Source organism: Empidonax traillii, unplaced genomic scaffold (assembly GCF_003031625.1).
Source record: "Empidonax traillii isolate 1590-97213 ecotype Southwest subspecies unplaced genomic scaffold, ASM303162v1 scaffold142:size1213974, whole genome shotgun sequence".
Lineage (NCBI taxonomy): Eukaryota > Metazoa > Chordata > Aves > Passeriformes > Tyrannidae > Empidonax > Empidonax traillii.
In genome coordinates, this window is record NW_020955335.1 from 321,839 (window position 1) to 339,890 (window position 18,052).

Consider the following 18,052-nt stretch of genomic DNA (forward strand, 5'->3'; position numbering starts at 1 on the left):
CTGCTCAGGGGTCACCACAATGGAGTGGGGAGAAGAGAGCAAACAGAGTGGGGTGGGGGCATGACCTGCAGGGCCATGGAAAGGAAGGTAGTAAATAGCGAGGGGTAAGGGAGGACAGGAACTCATTAAATCTACTTGGCTGCCGAATGAAATCTAAGGTGAGCCATGCACTTGTACGATAATCGCTTCTTCCCTTTCATTCTTCTTGGACTCCTTATCAATATATTCCTGTACTGAGTTCCAACAGTGAACTTAACATTTCCATGAGACTTAGTTCCTCCTCCAAAGAGCAGGAATAAATAGCTCTCAGGCTTGCAATCAGCCTAAAATTGACAAGGCATTGCTGTCACATTGAAACACCTCTGTAAAAACACCAGAATTATTCTCTTGCTTCCCACAGATTTTAGAGATGGAGTTGATCTGTGGAAACTGAGGTCCCAGTTTCATCTTCTGGTGTCAAGCATATCAGCATTTCTCTCTTTGCTGAACTCATGCAGACAGGCTGGGCAGAATCAGTGTTTTTAAAGGTATTTTAAATATACACTTGAAGGAGTAACTCAAAGAAGGGTGACAAGGAGTTGTGAAAGGAAAGTTAAGGAAAGATGTTCTACTTGAACTTTTTGGGTCTATTTTGTGTGATGCCTGTTGAGGAGTGCGATGCTCACCTCTGGCAAGGCACGGATTAGGATCATCCTCAGAGATAATTACTGCTGCCTGGTCTTGTTTTAGCCTTCCAAAGTGCCTCAGTACTGAGAGCAAAGCCATGGGCAGCTCATGTCCCTGGAGCTGTGGTGGCATCAGTGGTGAGGGGTGAGGGGCCTCCTCAGCCTCCTTATCCAGCCCCTCTCTGGGAGATCTGCCCCCTTTCCCAGTGCTGAGTAGGAAAGAACCAAGACAGTCAACAAATGTGTGTTGTGACTGCACTTTGAGAAACCTGAGAGTAAAACCAACCTTTGAGTTTAAACTTTTCATACACTATAGAAGTAATTTATCTCCCAGCTAAAGAAAAGCAGATGTTGGGAGGGAAATGCACAAGAGAAGACATAGAAGCACTTGTGAAGGCTCTGTTTTTTCTTTGAAGAGTTTCTCTCTACTTTTTCTTACTTGTCCGGGATATTGTGTGTAATCTTAACAGAACAGAGCCATTAAAAATTCTATATAAAGATATATATATATATATATATATATATATATATATAAAGATATAGTTTTAAAGGAAAAGTCAAGTAAAATATAAACTGTGAGAAGAGGGCAGTAGGAACAAAAGGCAACATCAACAGCAAAGAAATCCAAGTGAAAACCAAACCAAACCGGAAGCCAAAGAACTCTTTACAGCATAAACCTTCCAATATCCCTCATAATTCCTGCTTACTCTGACATGTCTGTGTGGGGAGGATCTATTCCTGGTGTGAATTCCAGAAGACAAGGATTTTTAGATGTTGACCTATTTCTTTCAAACACTGTGCCACTGAAGACAAATCACTGCAGGACAGTCGGTGGCTGGGTATGCAAAGCTTGCAAGCCTTGAGAAAGAGAAAACCATTTTGCTGAAAATTTATTTCTCTTGCGTTCAGCAGAACAATTCCACCTGCTCCAGACTGAAAGATTTAGGGTTTTGTGCCCCTCTGAGTGCAACTGAAATCAGAGCAGCTTGTAATCTTCATTTGTAATTGATTGGGGCTGTAAGGTTGTACACTTTAGCAAGCCTAATTCTTTAGGTACCCTGCTGTCTCTGCCTTCAGTGGGAGTTTATCACTGAAGCCATCTGTCCTTTCAAGAAAATAGTCATTTTAATCAATACCTGCCACATCTGCAATGAATCCTGACTCCTCTGAAGTCAGCAGTAGCTGTGCTGGAGCCTGGAGCACTTGTATCAACACCTAAAATTGCTGCTTATAATCTACATCGTTATAGATATGCAGATGTATTTATGTTAAAATATATATAAAAAAGCAAGCACAAAGTATGCTTATAATAAACTTCTATTAAAATATGTTTTTAAACCCAATAACACATCACTGGTTAATTGTTAGAATGATGGGAAGATAGTGGCGCAACTGATGTGAAAGCAAATTCTCTTTAAACTTCATCCTGGTAAAGATTAAACATTTTCAGAGAAAATTAAAAGAACGACAGAAAAGTTGTTGCCTAAAGAGAAAGGATTTTAAGAAATCTGTGCCTTCTTTATAAGCAATAATCCCAGTGCTCATGTAATTTCAATTGACACGTGATTTATGGCTGCGAAAAAGAGTCTGTATAGCTCTTTTTAAACATAAAGTGAGGGAGTGGCATCCTTTGAGCCAAAACCTCTGGGGCTCTATCTGCTTAAGTGTTTCCTAAGTCTCAGCACTCTGAGAATATGAGAATACTCCATTGTTAGGGGATTTTGGAGGCATGCCTGGATCAAGGAAGTACTTCCTCGTCATGCTGTTTCCTTTCCCAAACAATGTGAAAAATGGCCTTTTCAACCAAACATCTCGAGGTGGTCACTTTGTACATTGTCCAAGTAGAGCCCAGCCATGGTAAGATAAACCATTCCCTGGTATGAATGGCTCCGTGTTATTGCTGCCACTTCCTTTTTATTTGCCTGGTGATTTTGTTCTGATTTATGGATATGCAGAGAAGTTCAAGCCCCTCTATAATGATTGTGTCATAAAACTGGCCAGGAAAAAAAAAAAAACCCAAGTGACTCCCGCTTGCTCTGTGCCCTCAGCACACACAGGAGCTCTGTCACCTTCACTGCTCCACTCAGCTTTCCACGTGCTCCTGGTACAGCCTGGCCAGACAGAGTGAGAATGCACCGTCACACAGGGGGTTCCAGGGGAATTTTACCCCCCTGCTTTAAGAGTTCTGACTCTACTTCCAAACAGCTTTTCAGAGGAAGCAAAAGCGAGTTCACATCACATACATGTTCTGCTCCTGGCTTAGCTCTGCATGATCCAAAGGATTTCTAACTAATCTGAAGCACTCCAAACGTGTGCACTAGAGGACGGGATGAATATCCATGTTTCAGTCCAGCACTGCTGTTGGCACACTGTGAAATACTGAGTGCCTGAATTGCCTGGAAAGAGTCTCTGTAAATCCACTGTAAATCTTTGAAATTACCACATCAAATCTGAAACTGTTTTTTTAACCAATACTCAGTGGTGCTCACATTTGTTTTCTGCTCTGTCTCTTGAGTTGCATATTTAAATTACTTGGACACAGCTATTATTTTATGACCTCAAGAAAATGCTGACCCCATGCATTGTGTATATCCTGAAGAATGTCATGATTATTCCGTATGCAAGTGAGGAACAATTTGGAAAAAAACTTGGAAAGTCCCTTCGAAAACTTTGGCAAGTTCTTGGGGTGTGTGGACTTGTCCAATATATAAATTACAAGATTAGGTCCATTCACCTCTGACCCTGGATTTTCATTTTGAGAAATGCATTTACTGGGACCCCTTTTGCTTCAGAAAGATGTAAAAACGTCATAGCCTCAACAAAAATCAGCTTAACAGTGATTTTGTTTTGAAAGGGAGCAAATTCATGTTTTTTACCGAGATGGTGTATTTGGAATAGCTCAGTGGCTTTGAGAGAAATTTCCCTGATTTTCTCTGACTCAGAGGTAAAAGGACAGAACTGGATTTATAATTTCTTACTGTGTTTCCTCGTGACAACTCCATTCAATTTGCAGATATTTGCTCTGTCAACAGTACAAATATATGTTATATTTATAGATATATAAAGTTATTTAGAATTAAATACACATGGCTTTTGACTCATTTTTCTCGCTGGAGCAAAACCTCAAAGAACTTACAACTCCTTTTCAGGACAGTTTTCTCTCCGTAGTTTCACTAATTCTCCTGAGAACAACGGCAGTTTTATCAAAATCATCCCTCTGGGGCATGGGTTGAGTTTTTTTAATTTTGCTCATTTATTTCTGCCCAAATTCTTCTGTTGTTTGTTTAGTGTCCTTTCAGTGGTCTTTGGCAGGAACATGACTGCTGAGTTTATTCTGTCTTGCACCCTCTTTCCTGTTAACTCTGCTCGAGGTAACAGTTGTGGCTGAGGCATAATGGGAATAATCTGAGTTAATGCTGGGGGCTCTAAACATTTCCTCAGCAAATAAGCAGCAGTGTGTTGAGAGCCTGTAAGTATTTTATAAGTGCAATTAAATCACAGTGATTGATTGGGCTGGGGTGAAAATCAGAATCGTTTAGAACAACAAATTCTTCACGGGGCAAACCCTCACTAAATTAAGAAAACACACAAAGGAACAACAAAAATAAACAATTTAAGGAGTTCTGCTCTTATACCGCGTTTTCCTCATTTCTCAGCTCTGTTTAGTAGAAACAACTTGACCTAAGTGAGACCTTTTGTTTCTTGAAAATACATCTTTCCTGTTGTTAATTTACGCTGAGTGAAAATACACATTAGTTGACTGATCTAAAAGTTTAGTTGCTAAAAGTGGGAGGAAATCTGCTTCCTTTTATCTCACTTTTCTCTCCCTGTGCCCGGCTCAGGGTTACAGGATCTTGCACTTTTGTAGTGCTTGTTGGACTCCTCATTGAGCTCGTTCAGTTCTCTAAATTGCTGAAAAACTATTTATTTTTCTGTCAGGTTAGTTTTGTGCTGGTTCAGCAAACTGGGACAGCTCAGCATAGAATCAGGTGACTCCTGCTGTCACTGTAGGCACAGGGAGCAGGATGCAGCCAAGGCTGCACCTCCTGCCTGGACAGGAGGGAAGCTGAAAACAGAAAAGTCTTGTATTTATGAAAATATCTAAACTAAAGCATGGAATTTAATGTAGAGTTTAGCATAGTGGTACTCACTCCACAAAGTCACCAGGGAGCTGTGCCTGTGAAAAATTTGGATAATACCACTGCAATATCTGTGTAACCCATTTCAGTTCTGTGTGACTGGTAGACATCATTTTTCTGCTTTTTTTGACTTCCAAACTGTTATATATATATATATTTTTATTTTTTTTTTATATAAGTAACAATTACGTTTGTCCTTTTAATGTAGAAACATACAAATGGCTCTGTCCTCTTGGGAATCCATTACTTTTGAATACATTCTACCAACATGAAGACATGACAAGACAATTAAGTTTTCAACACTAATGATTGGAAAGTCTATAGTCTGGCTGATCCCTCCTAGAAGTACTTTTAAGAACTGGTACACATTCTGCATTATTAAAAAGAATGTTAAGATTGCAGTGTTGGCTTAAGTAAACCTGGATGTAGCCAGGAGAGGGAAAGATCCACAGAGGAAAACAACTTACCTTCCACAGAGCAGAAACACCAATAACTGTGTTTCTAGTCCAAACAGCAAAATGGCTTTGATCCAACTGCTTCTGTTACTATTAACATGTGAAACTCATTTTAGAAGCACAGCAAAAGGCAGAAATGTAGGATTGACTTTATGTACATGGCATAAAGGTGAGGCACTTGCAGCAGTCTGAGTTTGACTCGAGGCTGTAAATTTAGCAACTGCTTAAATAGATTGTTTTTCATTTGTAGATATTTTGCCCTCAAGAAGTTCTTTAAGTGACAGTTTAAGTAATCCTAAGCATAATGTTATTTGGAGCAAGTGTATTCTGGTGAAAAAAACATGGGACTTAGAACTCACAGGTGTCAACTGAATAATCGGGCTGTACTGAAACTCATTTCCCTGCTTATATGAGACATGCAATTTCCAAAGAAATGATTGTGTATTGAGAATTGTAAAGAAAAGCATTGAAAAAAACATTTCACCAGAAATGATAATACCACTCAAAATAGCTTTTTTTTTTTTTTTCAAAATACTTTTTATTTTACCTTGAGCAGAAAATCTTGCAAACCATCAATTACTGAGAACGGGGGGCAAACCCTAGCATGTAACACAGGAGGCTTTGGTTATAAGTGCCATTTCTACAGCAGAGTTAAGCTATTGTAAACCAAACATCTTGTAGTAAGGTAAAAAATAACCAGCCAAGTTTTTAAGAATAATAACAGCAACACCGAAAACATTTACATATAAACAACAGAGAAATATTTTCTAAACTTTTAACAGTCACTTTGCTACAATCCAAAGGGTTTAGTTCACAGATCTATGCATACAGACAGTCACTAAAACTCTTGTGAACTAACCACTTGTCCACAGGACCTGCCTAGACAGTTTGTCGTCAATGCAAAAGGGTTTCTTTATATAAATAAGTCAATTAAACTTCACAGAGACTAAAAGAAACAATATAAAATCCCAACTGTAAATAAATCTGTACATTATGGTCAGTCTTATTTCGCTGGACTCTTGCACAACTTTAAAGTGTCTGTGTATAAAAGGATGGCAAGAGCAGCGTTAGCTGGAATGGAAACTTGAGGACTCAGACTCCGTAGAAACAGAAGAATGTCCCCCACGTTTGCTTTTTGAGAGGATCTTGAGGCTGGACCCTCTGCTAACTGATGTCAAGGCATTCTGAGCTGATGTTTTGAATTTGGCACCCAGGAAGGCGTACAGGATTGGATTCAGGCAGCAGTGGAAGAACGCCAGGGCTTCCGTAATGGAGATCCATTTGTGCACGATGGTCTCCAAGCTGCAGCGGTGTCGGATGACTCCCAGCAGGATGAAGGTGTCGATGCTGATGCCGATGTAATATGGCAGCCAGCAGGCGAAGAAGGCCAGGATGAGGATCACCGTGGTCTTCAAGGCTTTGCGCTTCTGGTGGCCCTTGGAGTGCGACAGCTTGGATATGATGATACAGTAGCAAGTCAGAATGATGAGACCGGGCAAGACCAGCCCTACCAGGATGTGCTGAAACCTGAAGGAGATCAGCCAGTTCTCGTGAGGGTACATGCGGTCGCACAGGTACTTCCCCTCCACCTCGGTGGTGCTAGCGAAGATGATGTCGGGCACCGTGAGCAGCACGGCCGGCAGCCACACACCTGCGTACACCACCTTCTCGGCCAGCAGCTTCCGCGGCCGCTGGCTGTTGGTGGCGTGGACGATGGCCAGGTAGCGGTCGAGACTTATGAAGGCCAAGATCAGGACGCTGCTGTACAGGTTGACCGTGTAGATGACGTGAACCGCCTTGCACAGCACGTTCCCAAAGTACCAGCTGATGGCCGCGTCCACGGACCAGAACGGCAGCGTGATGACGAAAAGGAGGTCGGCCACCGAGAGGTGCAGCCTGTACTTATCAGTCATGCTTCTTTGTTTCTTCTGGTAGCCCATAACAATAATAACCAATCCATTGCCGATTATTCCCGTTAGGAAGATGATGGAGTAGATGGTTGGCAAGAAGATCCTGTTGAAATCGGCGTTCTCATGCTGGAAGCACGGCTCTCCGTAGTCTCCATAGTCACCCGAACCAACCTCATCCGTGCCATTATCAGAAAATTCGATGAATAACCCAGAAGACAGCTAAAAAAAATAAAAACAAATGAATTAGATGTTAGCTTCACTGCAAAAACTTACTCTGTGTGGCAGTGTGTGTGTGAAGAACAGTCCCCATCATCACAAATGGGCAAACTTTTTGAAAACCAGATGAGAAAATACAATGTTCAAGTATATATATAAAATACACAGCAAATAAGAACAAGTTAAAAAACTTCCTTTGTCTTTCTCTTAGGAGTAAGGTCTTGCTAAGGGGCAAGGGAATGGCTACTCCCAGGAATCTCGCTGGTTCTGGACACCTCAGTGCTCTGATCAGATACACACCACAAATGGGAGAGCCCAGAAGGGCTGAATGCAAGAGGTTTGTCCACACTGAACATGACCCATCACATTTAACTCTTACAATAGAGAGCTATAAAAAAAAAAATCCCTTGGAAATGCTGCTCCTCCATAGTGCCTTCTCATTAAGGGGATGGGGTCAAGGAGAAATAGAGAAGGTACCCTCGGCTGATGTAATAAAGGATAAATAATAGCAAGAATTCCCTGCTGAGAAGCAAATGACAGCTCCACACACACAGGCAAGAAAAAAAAAAAAAAAAACGAAACCCATAAAGAAAAGAAAGAGAGAGGTGACCTTAATCAGGAGAACTCAAACCCCATGGAGGGTCACCACGTTCCCTCCCTTTGTTCCCCACCCTCTGCGGTGGCGGGGCAGGAGGTGAGCGCGGCGGGCTCACCAGACGGATCCACTGAGCACAGCGGTGGAAAAAGGAAGCGAAATTCTGGGGAGGGCATGAAAGCGCATCAGGAAACCACCAACGGTTTTGGCCACCGCGCCGAAAAGCAATGCTGGCGGGCGAGTGCCATCTGGCTCTGCGCGATTCCTCAGCTCCTCAGATTCTCCTTGCCCTGCCCCGTGTCCCGCGGACCCCCGCGCAGGGCGCGCCCGCGGTCCCGCAGCGCTTCACACGCGGAGGCACCGGCCCCACGCGGGCACTGACCGAGGACCTAAAGTTGGAGCTTGCCAGAGATCTCCGCTTCGCTCCTAACTGCTCTCAAAACCTCGTGTCAGAGGGGCTGCCTCCGAAACACGGGGACACGGCCGCGTTCGGGCGGTGGGGGCCGGGCCGGGCGCTGCCGCGCTCCCAGCCCGCCGTCAGGATCACCGGGGCAAAGGGATGCCCTTCCCTGGAGTCACATCGCTCCAAACTTCCTCGCCTGTTCTCCCCCTCATCGTTCCCGTGGCTAAATGCTCTGCCGGCGTTTTCCAGCCCGCAGAAGCGCCACATGTCACTTGACCCGCCGGCCGGGCAGCAGAGCCCGCGGGGAGGGAGAAGGTCCGGCCGTGGCCGCAGCGGTGCCAGGGTCCGAAGCGCTGCGGGCAGAGGCAGCAGCGGCCGGGGCTCAGGGTCGAGTCCCGCTCCCCTGCGCCCCGCAGACCCCTCCGTTGTCCCGACCCCTTCGCCCGCAGCCTCCGCCGAGGGCAGCTTTGTTTGCAAACAGCGCGCACATGGGCACTTACATCCAGGCTGTCGAGGCTGCTGTCCATGCTCTGAGCCATCGGGCGGCTCCGGGCTCTCGGGCTGTCGCCGCCGCGCCTCTCGCAGTGACACCGCTCGCCGCTGCTCCAAACACGCCCCGGCTCTTCTGGCGGGACGCGGCTCTTATAAGTTGCGGGGCTGCCCCCCCGCCCCCGGGGCAGCCCCGTCTGGCTCCTCCCCGGCGGGTGCCGCCCGGACTTCGGGCGGGCGCCTCGGGCCGCTCTTTGTCTGCGCCCCGGGCATGGGAACGGCACTTGCCCGGCGCGCCCGCGGGGGCCACGCACCTCGCGGGGACATTTGCCACCCTCTGATTGATGTGTTCATACAAGCGGGCTTTTGAATTTCCCCTCAAGAGCATTCTTTGAAGTGTGTTGTCGGGCCCCGTGTTGCCATGGGTACTCCAGGCGGGCTCCCGGGGAAGCCTCTGGTCCAGGAATCGTGGTGGAGGAGGAAGAGGAGTGTAAATACAGGCAACTCTGTCCTCAGAGCTGTCGCTCCCCGGCGCTGAAGAGAGAGTGTACTGAGAGAGGCAGGAAGAAAGGGATGGTCCCTACTGAGGCATCTGAAGGATCAGAATTCTACAGAGGGGTTCTGCAAGGTGAGTGGGCTGCTTGTTGCCCACTGAACTCCTCTGGCACCTGTGGTTTTGGGTGAGAAGTCTGATGATGATCTGTTTCCAGTAGTTGGACAAAAACAACAACAACAAGATAAACACCTGAAATTAAATTAACAATCATATCGAATTAAAATAGCAATCATATAACATAGGTTTGCAAGGGAAGACTATAAAATATAAAGAAAACCAAACCAGAATAATTGCTTTTCCTTTTTCTGGAGTCTCAGTACTGTTGTTATTCATGCAGGTAAATTAAATTGCAGAAAAGATTTTGGTTACAGAATCACAGAACCAATTAGGTAGGAAAAGAGCTCTGGGATCAGTCGAATCTAACCTAAGACCTGACTCAACCATGTCAAACACACCCCAGCACCAGGTGCCACGTCCAGTCTTCCCTTAAAAACCTCCAGGGGCAGTGACTTCACTTCCCTGGGCAGCCCATTCCAGTTTCTAATCACCCTTTCTGTGGAGAAACTCTTCTTGATGTCCAACTGAAACCTCCCCTGGCACAACTGAAAACTGTTCTCTTGTCTTGTCGCTGGTTGCCTGCGAGAGGAACCCAACCCTCACCTGGCTACACCCTCCTGTAGCTGTAGAGAGTGGTGAGGTCTCCCCTGAGCCTTCTCCTCTCCAGGCTGAGCCCCCACCAGCTCCCTCAGCTGCTCCTTGTAGGAGGGGACCCCCAACAGTGAAACTGTTTGAACAGTGTGTGGAGCGTGTGTGTCCCCTCACTTCCACAACTCCCACCTCGGTGAGTAACTCTGTGCTCACGGCATCAGCACATGCTGGGCAGTTCTCAGCAGGGAGATGCTGCTGGGCCTGCAAACCTGGGAACAAAATGAGCCAAAGATCTCTGCACGTGAACTCTGGAGCTGTTGGACAGGTTTGGGAGCTGGCTGTTTGTTGGGTGGACAGCAGGCAGTGCACTGGCATGTGGGGCAGGGATGCACTGAACTGCCAGTGCGGCTGTGCCCAAGTAGGCAAGTGTTCCCACACCTCCATTGTGCCGTGCAGGTGGACCCCTAACGGCAGAGATTACTATGTAAAATTGATGATGTTAATTAATGGGATATGGAACGGTCACTCAGTTATTTGTGTTCATAGATAACCTCAGAAATTTGGAACTGTGGAGTGATCTGCTTCCCTGCATTAGCCCTGGGGCACCGCAGTGCTGAGTGCTGGGAAATGTGGGGATTGATACCCAGCTGATGAGATGTCACTGAAATGTGTTTGGAGGAAGGTCCTCTAACACTGTCATTCACACTGCTACTTTGCTATCTATGATCTCTTTTGTTTCCCCTATCAGAAAATCCATGTGAAAACTTCCTTTGTTGCACGGAGGACCATCCAGGGCAAGTTAATGATTTCCAAAGTGATAAAGGAAGGGAGGTGTTTCTGCAAAGCGTGTAATTCAGAGTCAGCCACAAATCTTCCTAAGACAGAGCTAGCAAATAGCAATTTCCAAGCTTATGTTTTGCATTACATGTTTTTCTGGTCACAGAATTAGTGTGAAAATCAGACCTTTCCTAACCCATGTAATACATATTTTTGTTACTGAAAACGTGCCCTTGGAGAGTCAAAATCCTACGTGTTCTTACACTGCTGTGCTGACAGTACAATTCCTCAGCTGTGAATTATTAACTTTCTTTTTTTGTCTTCTAAAAAGAGACATAAGTGCCTGTCATGCAAGAGCAAAGTAGTTTCTAACAAACCCTTCTAAAGGGAAAAATACCCTTTTGATTCAGCATCCCCAGAAGCAGGAAAAACAAATTGCATTTGATCTAACTATGTTAAGTGATTTACCTAATCTGAAGGCTTCACAAGTGTCTTTAACAAAGTAAACTTCCAGCTAATAAAAGTCTGATGAGACTATTACCCGTGGGCAGTAGCTGACACAAAGGGGATACGATCCCTGGTGTATGAAATAGATGAATACCAACATGTATTAATTGCATTGATGTATTAATAAATTGTTCCTGACTTTTTAGCATTAGTGGAGCTCTACTTTCAGGACACATCACAGAAATACAGCAGTAGGGCTGAAAATACTGTTCTATACAGTAGGGAGCGAATAAGTTTCAACCATTCACTGACTTTCTCTGTGCATGTCAGTTCCTGTACTGAAAAGCTTCTGAAAGGAGGGAGAGCATTTTCTGACAAACACGACAGAAAATGTGCTCAGGGGTTAAGGCATCAGCTCCGAGCAGTGGATCTTTCTATCCTGAGAAGTGTTCCAGGAACAGATGCTGCGGACTTGCCCCTGGATGAAAAGGGGGTTTCCCGATAAAACTCCAACTTTTATTACAATACACTGGATTGACTTAATGACAAATGGGAGTCCCAGTGGCCTGAAGTTGTATACACAGAGAGGAAAGGGATACACTCTCCCTTTTCCATCTGATGTTCCTGTTGAGGTGGGAGAGGTATCAATCTCCCTCCTGTTGGAAGCGTTACAGGCGCTTTGCTGGCTTTGGGTTTCACTTAATGGCTTTCTTTGCTCTTGGTTCTCAGGGCTGCCTTTCTCCATTTCTTGCTGCATGTGCTGCAGTGGAACAAGCCAACCAGCTCTTCCCCTGGTCCTGGAAGGAAAGTGTCTGCCCAGTTTAGGGGCAGGGAGCCACCTAAACTTACAGATTGGAAAGCAGAAAGACAGAACAAAACCTGTAAAGGAGCAGGACATATCTTTGAATTGGTAGCATGTTACATCACCACAGATGATGTAATTCCTTATGAAAGGGGTACTTGAATATCAGAACAAAATTAAAGGAGAAACCTTTCATCAGTAGAAGATGAGAGTGTTTTCATCACTGGCATAAAAACACCCAGATTTCTTGATGGTTCCTTGCTTTTAACAAGGAGAATTTATTTTCTCTCCTTTAAGTATTGCCATGAGGCCAATATGTCTAAAGTCAGCACAGAGAAGTCAGCACACACAAAAAAAGGAGTGCTGTCCTCTAAAAAGAATCCTTGTGACTCTTGTGTTTTAATCCCACCTCCATCTGTGGCCTGCAGCAAATCACTTAACCCTCTGACTGTGTGCACCCAACTGTAAAATGGGGATAACAATACCTACTTACCTACCTCAGAGGAGAGTTGCAGGGATTAATTGGTTGATGTTTGCAAGGCACTTTGAAGACAGAAAGTGCTTATTTTAGAGCCTGTTGAAATTATTGGTGACACTGATCAGCTAAAAGTCAAAGGGGACCAAACTCATTAAGGTTCTGCTCTTCTTCCTCCATTTGGCTGTGTTTATGGGTTAGTGAATCTCACTGCATGAGGACAGTTTATTGTTTGTTTGGAAGTAGAGTAGACTAAAAAGATGCTTTGAACAACTTGGTTAATCCTTTTAACAAACATGTCTTCGTTTGCATATCACTGGAGCTGAAGGTTTTATCTTTGATGATTCTATAGTTCTGGAGACACCGTTGAAATGTGTTTTTTTTTTTTTTTTTCCAGAATTGCAGTCAGATCAGAATTATTAAAAAGACGTAACACCTACATAATTATATCACAAATATAAGTTTCCTATAACCAGGTAGCATTCAGATAGATTTCTGTTTAACTGTGAGATGTGTTTCTTATTATGTCGTTTTATGCTGTACAATTCCATCAGTAACTTGCTCTAGTTCAGTTTGGATTGAAAAGGAAGGGATTTGCTTCTGGGACCCATGCTAAGGGCGTGCTATGCTCCTGTCTTAAGAGCACAGGGATAAACTAGAAAACCTAGTTCAGGTATTCATGAACACATGAATAGTGGCACAATCTCATGATTTCTGAGTAGACAGATTTAGAAATACAGTTACACCTGGGATTGCACCCAGCTCCATCTGGGTTACTGCTCCTGCCAGTGTAAACAGGACACGGGTACCTGGAGACTGACAGGCTGAACGGGCCCTGAGTGACCTGGCCTGGCTTTGAATCCAGAGGTTCCTTCCAGCCTGAATTATTCCATGACTCAAAATGGGCCCATCAGTCTGTGTCCTCCTATCACTGCTACCAGCAGTGCCCAGGGCTATCTGGATCAGGACACATCCCATACCTTTGTGTACATTAAACCCACTTGCTCTGCACAGTGGAAATGGCATTTTGATGTCATGTTTCCGCCCTGACAGTTTTTGATCCATCTTTTGTTGAAACTACATCTGCAGAACTGTGTGCTTGGATGTAGCAAAGTGTTCTAGAATGTGCCATTGTTTCTTTCTCATTTTCACACATTTCTTCTACTTCCTTTCTCTGGAAGCCGTAGTAGTTATTGATTTTTCACACGTTGTGAGCTTCTGAGCTTGTTGAAATACGTCACTTGCCTCATTTGCCCACTTGTCTGAGAAGTGGCACTGAGAGCAGAGCAGGAGCAACCACTCTTCCTGTTTAGCTCAGTTTAGCAGCCCGAAGCTCCAATGTTTGAGTTTTATTGCATCAGCTTTGAAGTGAAGTCTGTGCATGTGGGTGCTGAATGTCAGCTGGGATAGTTCAGAACCTGCATGCCAGGGATTGCTCCTGTCTCTGCTTCCTCTCAAAACTGGGGATGGGGTCTGCCCTTCAGCCAGTGGGGAGGTCACCCAGATTCAGTGATGAGCATTCCTAGTTTTTCTTTCCTTTGGATCTCTCCTTCCCTTCAGGATTTCAAACATTTTTTTTGCTGCTGGAAGCTGGGTTTGCCATGTGCCACTGAGATATGTGCAGGAGTAAGACTGGCTTTACATTTTTGAGTCAGTGCTTCCTATTCAGGTAATGTATTTGGTAGCATTTACTTGGTAACTGTCCACCCCTTTGATGTCTGTTGAAATCATGACCAAACATTTCTAAAGCAACCAAAATACATCTCCATCAGATGTTGCCAAATTTTGCCCTCTCTGTACAGGACTTGCTGAAATACCCTGAGTAAATACACATACACAGCCTGCCATATCCATTTATTTATAGCCAAACACAAGGATGCAAAGGGAGATCTGTAGGAATATTTATGGCAGGTCCATTCCTTTCTCTATTCATTAATTACCAGTGAAATAATCATGATATCACTGCTTATTATTTTGAGCTGATTTGTTGTGAATAGTGATATTTGCTCTTGCTGTTTGGAAAACTTGGTAGGCAGGATTTGGGGCCTAATCTTTGCAAATAATCCCTGAGATCACACAGTAGGATTTCTTCTCAGTCATTAGGTGACCAACCTCTATGAAAGCAAGAGCACTGCTTGAAGAAATTATTGGTATGTTGAACCTCTTTTTCTGATTTAATGGGAAGGTGAATCCAATTTTCAGGGTACCTCTTACCACATTAAGAGCCATATGGTACAAAGGGCTGATTTCTTACAACTAAACTTGCTAAACTTTCATCTTACCGGTTCAAATTAATTTTTTGGAAGTTGAACAGGCAACTTTGGGCAAGCTTTGTGCTGACCCAGGCATCATCCACACAATTTCCACGATGGCTGGATCAAAGACTTCCCAAACATCGTGCTGTGTGCTCTGGCTGGGTTGACAGAAAAGCGACAGCTCGTGGTGCCTGATCCAGGTCCGATCAATTCAGCAACAATCTGATCTGAGCAACTGTGGAGCCCTCACCTCTTCAGGAGAAGGTGAGGCAGAGTCCTGGAGGAGCATAAAGAATAGAAGAGGAGCATCCTAGAAAATAAAGGGCATTAAAAATCTCTTCCTGCCTTTTCCTTCTGCACGAGGAAGGGAACTTGCATCTTGCTTGTTCATGGACCTGAAGGTGAAATAGCTTAGTTCCTCCCAGCCAGGGAGAGAAGTCACCACCTGAACTCAGTTCAGCTCTCTTTTTTCACTCTCCCTCTAGATTAGTGCACCCAGCACAGAATCTGGAAAATGAGTTGTTGTGAGTGTACCTGGTCACGTCTGCCTGGCTGTTCACGCTTCACTATAGCTGTCATGCACTAGCAAGTGTTTAAAAAAACCTTCCCCAAATGTAAATATTTACCAGTGATGCTTCCAGTTTAGCTTAATTTACACTTCAAACTTTTTCCATTAACACTGTGGTCTACAATCCCATTCCTCCATTCATAAGCTCAGTGCAACTGCACATGGGAGGGAAGAATCTAGCCTTTAAATACTCACTTGATAAATGAATTTGCTGTTCTGGAAATTTGCCATTATTTTAGGTAGGTGGTTCAATATTTTTGAGGTTATTTTTCAGTAAGGAGTGAATATTGTGAAAAACATACAAGAGGGGAGTTCTAAAAATACTCCTGGGTTACAGTCTGGGTTCAGGACAGTCTGTACCAAATTATATTCTATCTTTTTTTTTTCTTCTTCTTTTTAACGTATAAAAACAGGAAGAAGCTTTGCTGCTTCTGACGACCCTGATAAATGTTTCTACCTGGCTTTTTCTAGAAAGATCTCTTCATGTGCCAGGCAGGGGTCACTGTAACCATGGATACTCATACTCCATTTTCCCTGTGGGTTTCTGTGAAAAACTTGGTGTGATGCCCAGCTTCAACCACACTTCGTGTTAGGTAATCATAGGCTCAGTCTTTTCTTGGGTACTGTGGTTTGAAGTTTTTCAACGGTTGCTCTGTGGTTTGAAAGCTGTGTTTTAGATTCCCTCTTCTCTTCTAAGCAAAGGAGATGTTAAAGCAAAGTCGCTTGATAACATTTATTCCACCAAAATGAAGCCTTTCGGGAAGGATTGTTGTGTGGTTTCAAACTGAAACCAAACCCAGAAACCACTTCAGTCTGGCGTCACATTCAATGCAAAATATCTGACATTTTACTGCATTTGGAAAGAGACTGTTCCACTTCTTGGACTTGTCAAAATGCACCTAGGGATTAAGACTTGATCTGTTTTCAGCGTGTATCTTACAAGTCAGTCGCAAAAGGGTTTCTAAATGCATTTTAGTAAAAAGTGGGATATTTATTTTCCATGAAGTAGCCTGTGAAGCCTCCTCTGCTGCTTTGATATAGATCTACAAAGGATTGAAGTCTGGCTGAAGGAATGGTGTAACTCAGCTGAGGGGGGGAAACTAATTATAGATTTTTCTCACCTTTCAAAAAGGTTGGAGGTGTTGAACAAGCAGACACAGCCGAAGGGAGATGCCCCACATGAATGAGTATGAATGAGATGTGGAAATGGAAACTGCTCTGCTGGGTGTGGAAGCAAAGCTTGAGAAGATCAGAAGAACCATATCAGCTCCATCAAATACTGAAAGGACTGTTAAGCCTTGAAACACTCAGTGTTTTAAAAATCTGTAAAAAACCAGGACAAACTAAGGTGCTTATTGAATGGCAAATGCATGGCCTACATCTAAAAACAATAACTTGGGCTCATATTGCTTTCCTTGCCTTATTAGCATGCAAAACTTCAGAACAACCTCTGGGTGAAGAATATTTAAAAGCATGGGAGTAAATGGAAAAACAGAGCAAAAAGGAAGTTGAATTTATGAAGGTAGATATTGTTGGAGGACTACATATTAGCTTTCGCTGATAATTAATTTTCTAGGCAAATGAAATACATTAGCTTCCACTTGTCTGGACTTTAGTGAAACATTTCATATGATGCTCTTTAAGTGCTGATTAGCTTAGTTCATTAACCTAGAGAATTAATAGCATGTATTTAATGTGAACAAGGGGGGTTATAAAGGAAAATAACAGTGCTGACACCGAGGGAACCAGTGGGTGGCAGGAAGGCAATCAGTGAGCTCTTCATCAGTGCAACCAGTTCCACTCACTATTTTGCTTTAGCTGTGGGGCAAAAAGCAGTTAACTACTGACAGCACTGCTGGTAGAAAATGAGGTGTCACTGTTGAAATTAGGATATCCTCAGCCAGAAGTGAGAAGACACAAACACATGAGCCAGTTGTAGGATGAGTCTGACTTTCTTGTGCACAGCTGAGAGCGTGATGTCTTTGCTTGTCCAATGCATTGAGTATTTACTATGGGGAGAAAAAAGTACCGAGGGGACAAAGCACTGTTGCTGCCAAACACAGCCCTGGAAATGTGTCTTCTGAAATGTTCTTTGCAACTCTTAACGTGAAAAACTGAATTCAAATGGGATCGGTGAGCAGGAGGATGATTGGGGTGAAGTGCAGAATGGAGAGCTGCTCCTGTGTGAAGAGACTGAGCGAGCTTCCTTTCCTCAGTTAACAAAAGGAATGCTGAAAGGGACAATGGAGCAGGACAGGAGACATCTGGGAAAGAAAAGAAATGCTGGGGCCAGTAGTGGCACTCAAAGGGCTGGATGTGATATGGAGAATACACACTGTAAAAATATGACAAAATTGGGAACTGTCAGAGGAACAAGCTTTAGGAACAGTTTCCCAATAAAAGAGAATTTTAACAACTGTCTGCTTTGACAGATTTGTTGGGATTGTTGACCCCATTCAGTCCCATTATCTTAGGTTCTGATCTGAAATTCTGTTCCTTTGATAGCTGCAATGCCTGTGGAAGTTGAAATATCACATATCTGATGATCACAGAATCTAAGCATTTGTGTAACTTTCATGCTGTGCATTTTTTGTTAAATTTGAAAGAGTTTATGTCTCTTTCTTTAGGGTTTCAGGAGCAATTTGAGTAGCA

At 43.8% G+C, this 18,052-nt stretch overlaps 1 protein-coding gene across 1 annotated transcript; it reads right to left on the reverse strand.

The window, feature by feature from the left end:
- Positions 1-5,794: 5,794 nt before the first annotated feature.
- Positions 5,795-9,017, reverse strand: CXCR4 (C-X-C motif chemokine receptor 4). Its single transcript, XM_027884325.1, has 2 exons — positions 8,884-9,017; positions 5,795-7,388 (listed from the first exon to the last, which is right to left on the reverse strand). The coding sequence occupies exons 1-2, from the start codon at positions 8,920-8,922 to the stop codon at positions 6,327-6,329; spliced, it is 1,101 nt and encodes a 366-aa protein (XP_027740126.1). The 5' UTR covers positions 8,923-9,017; the 3' UTR covers positions 5,795-6,326.
- Between the last annotated feature and the right edge of the window lie 9,035 nt (positions 9,018-18,052).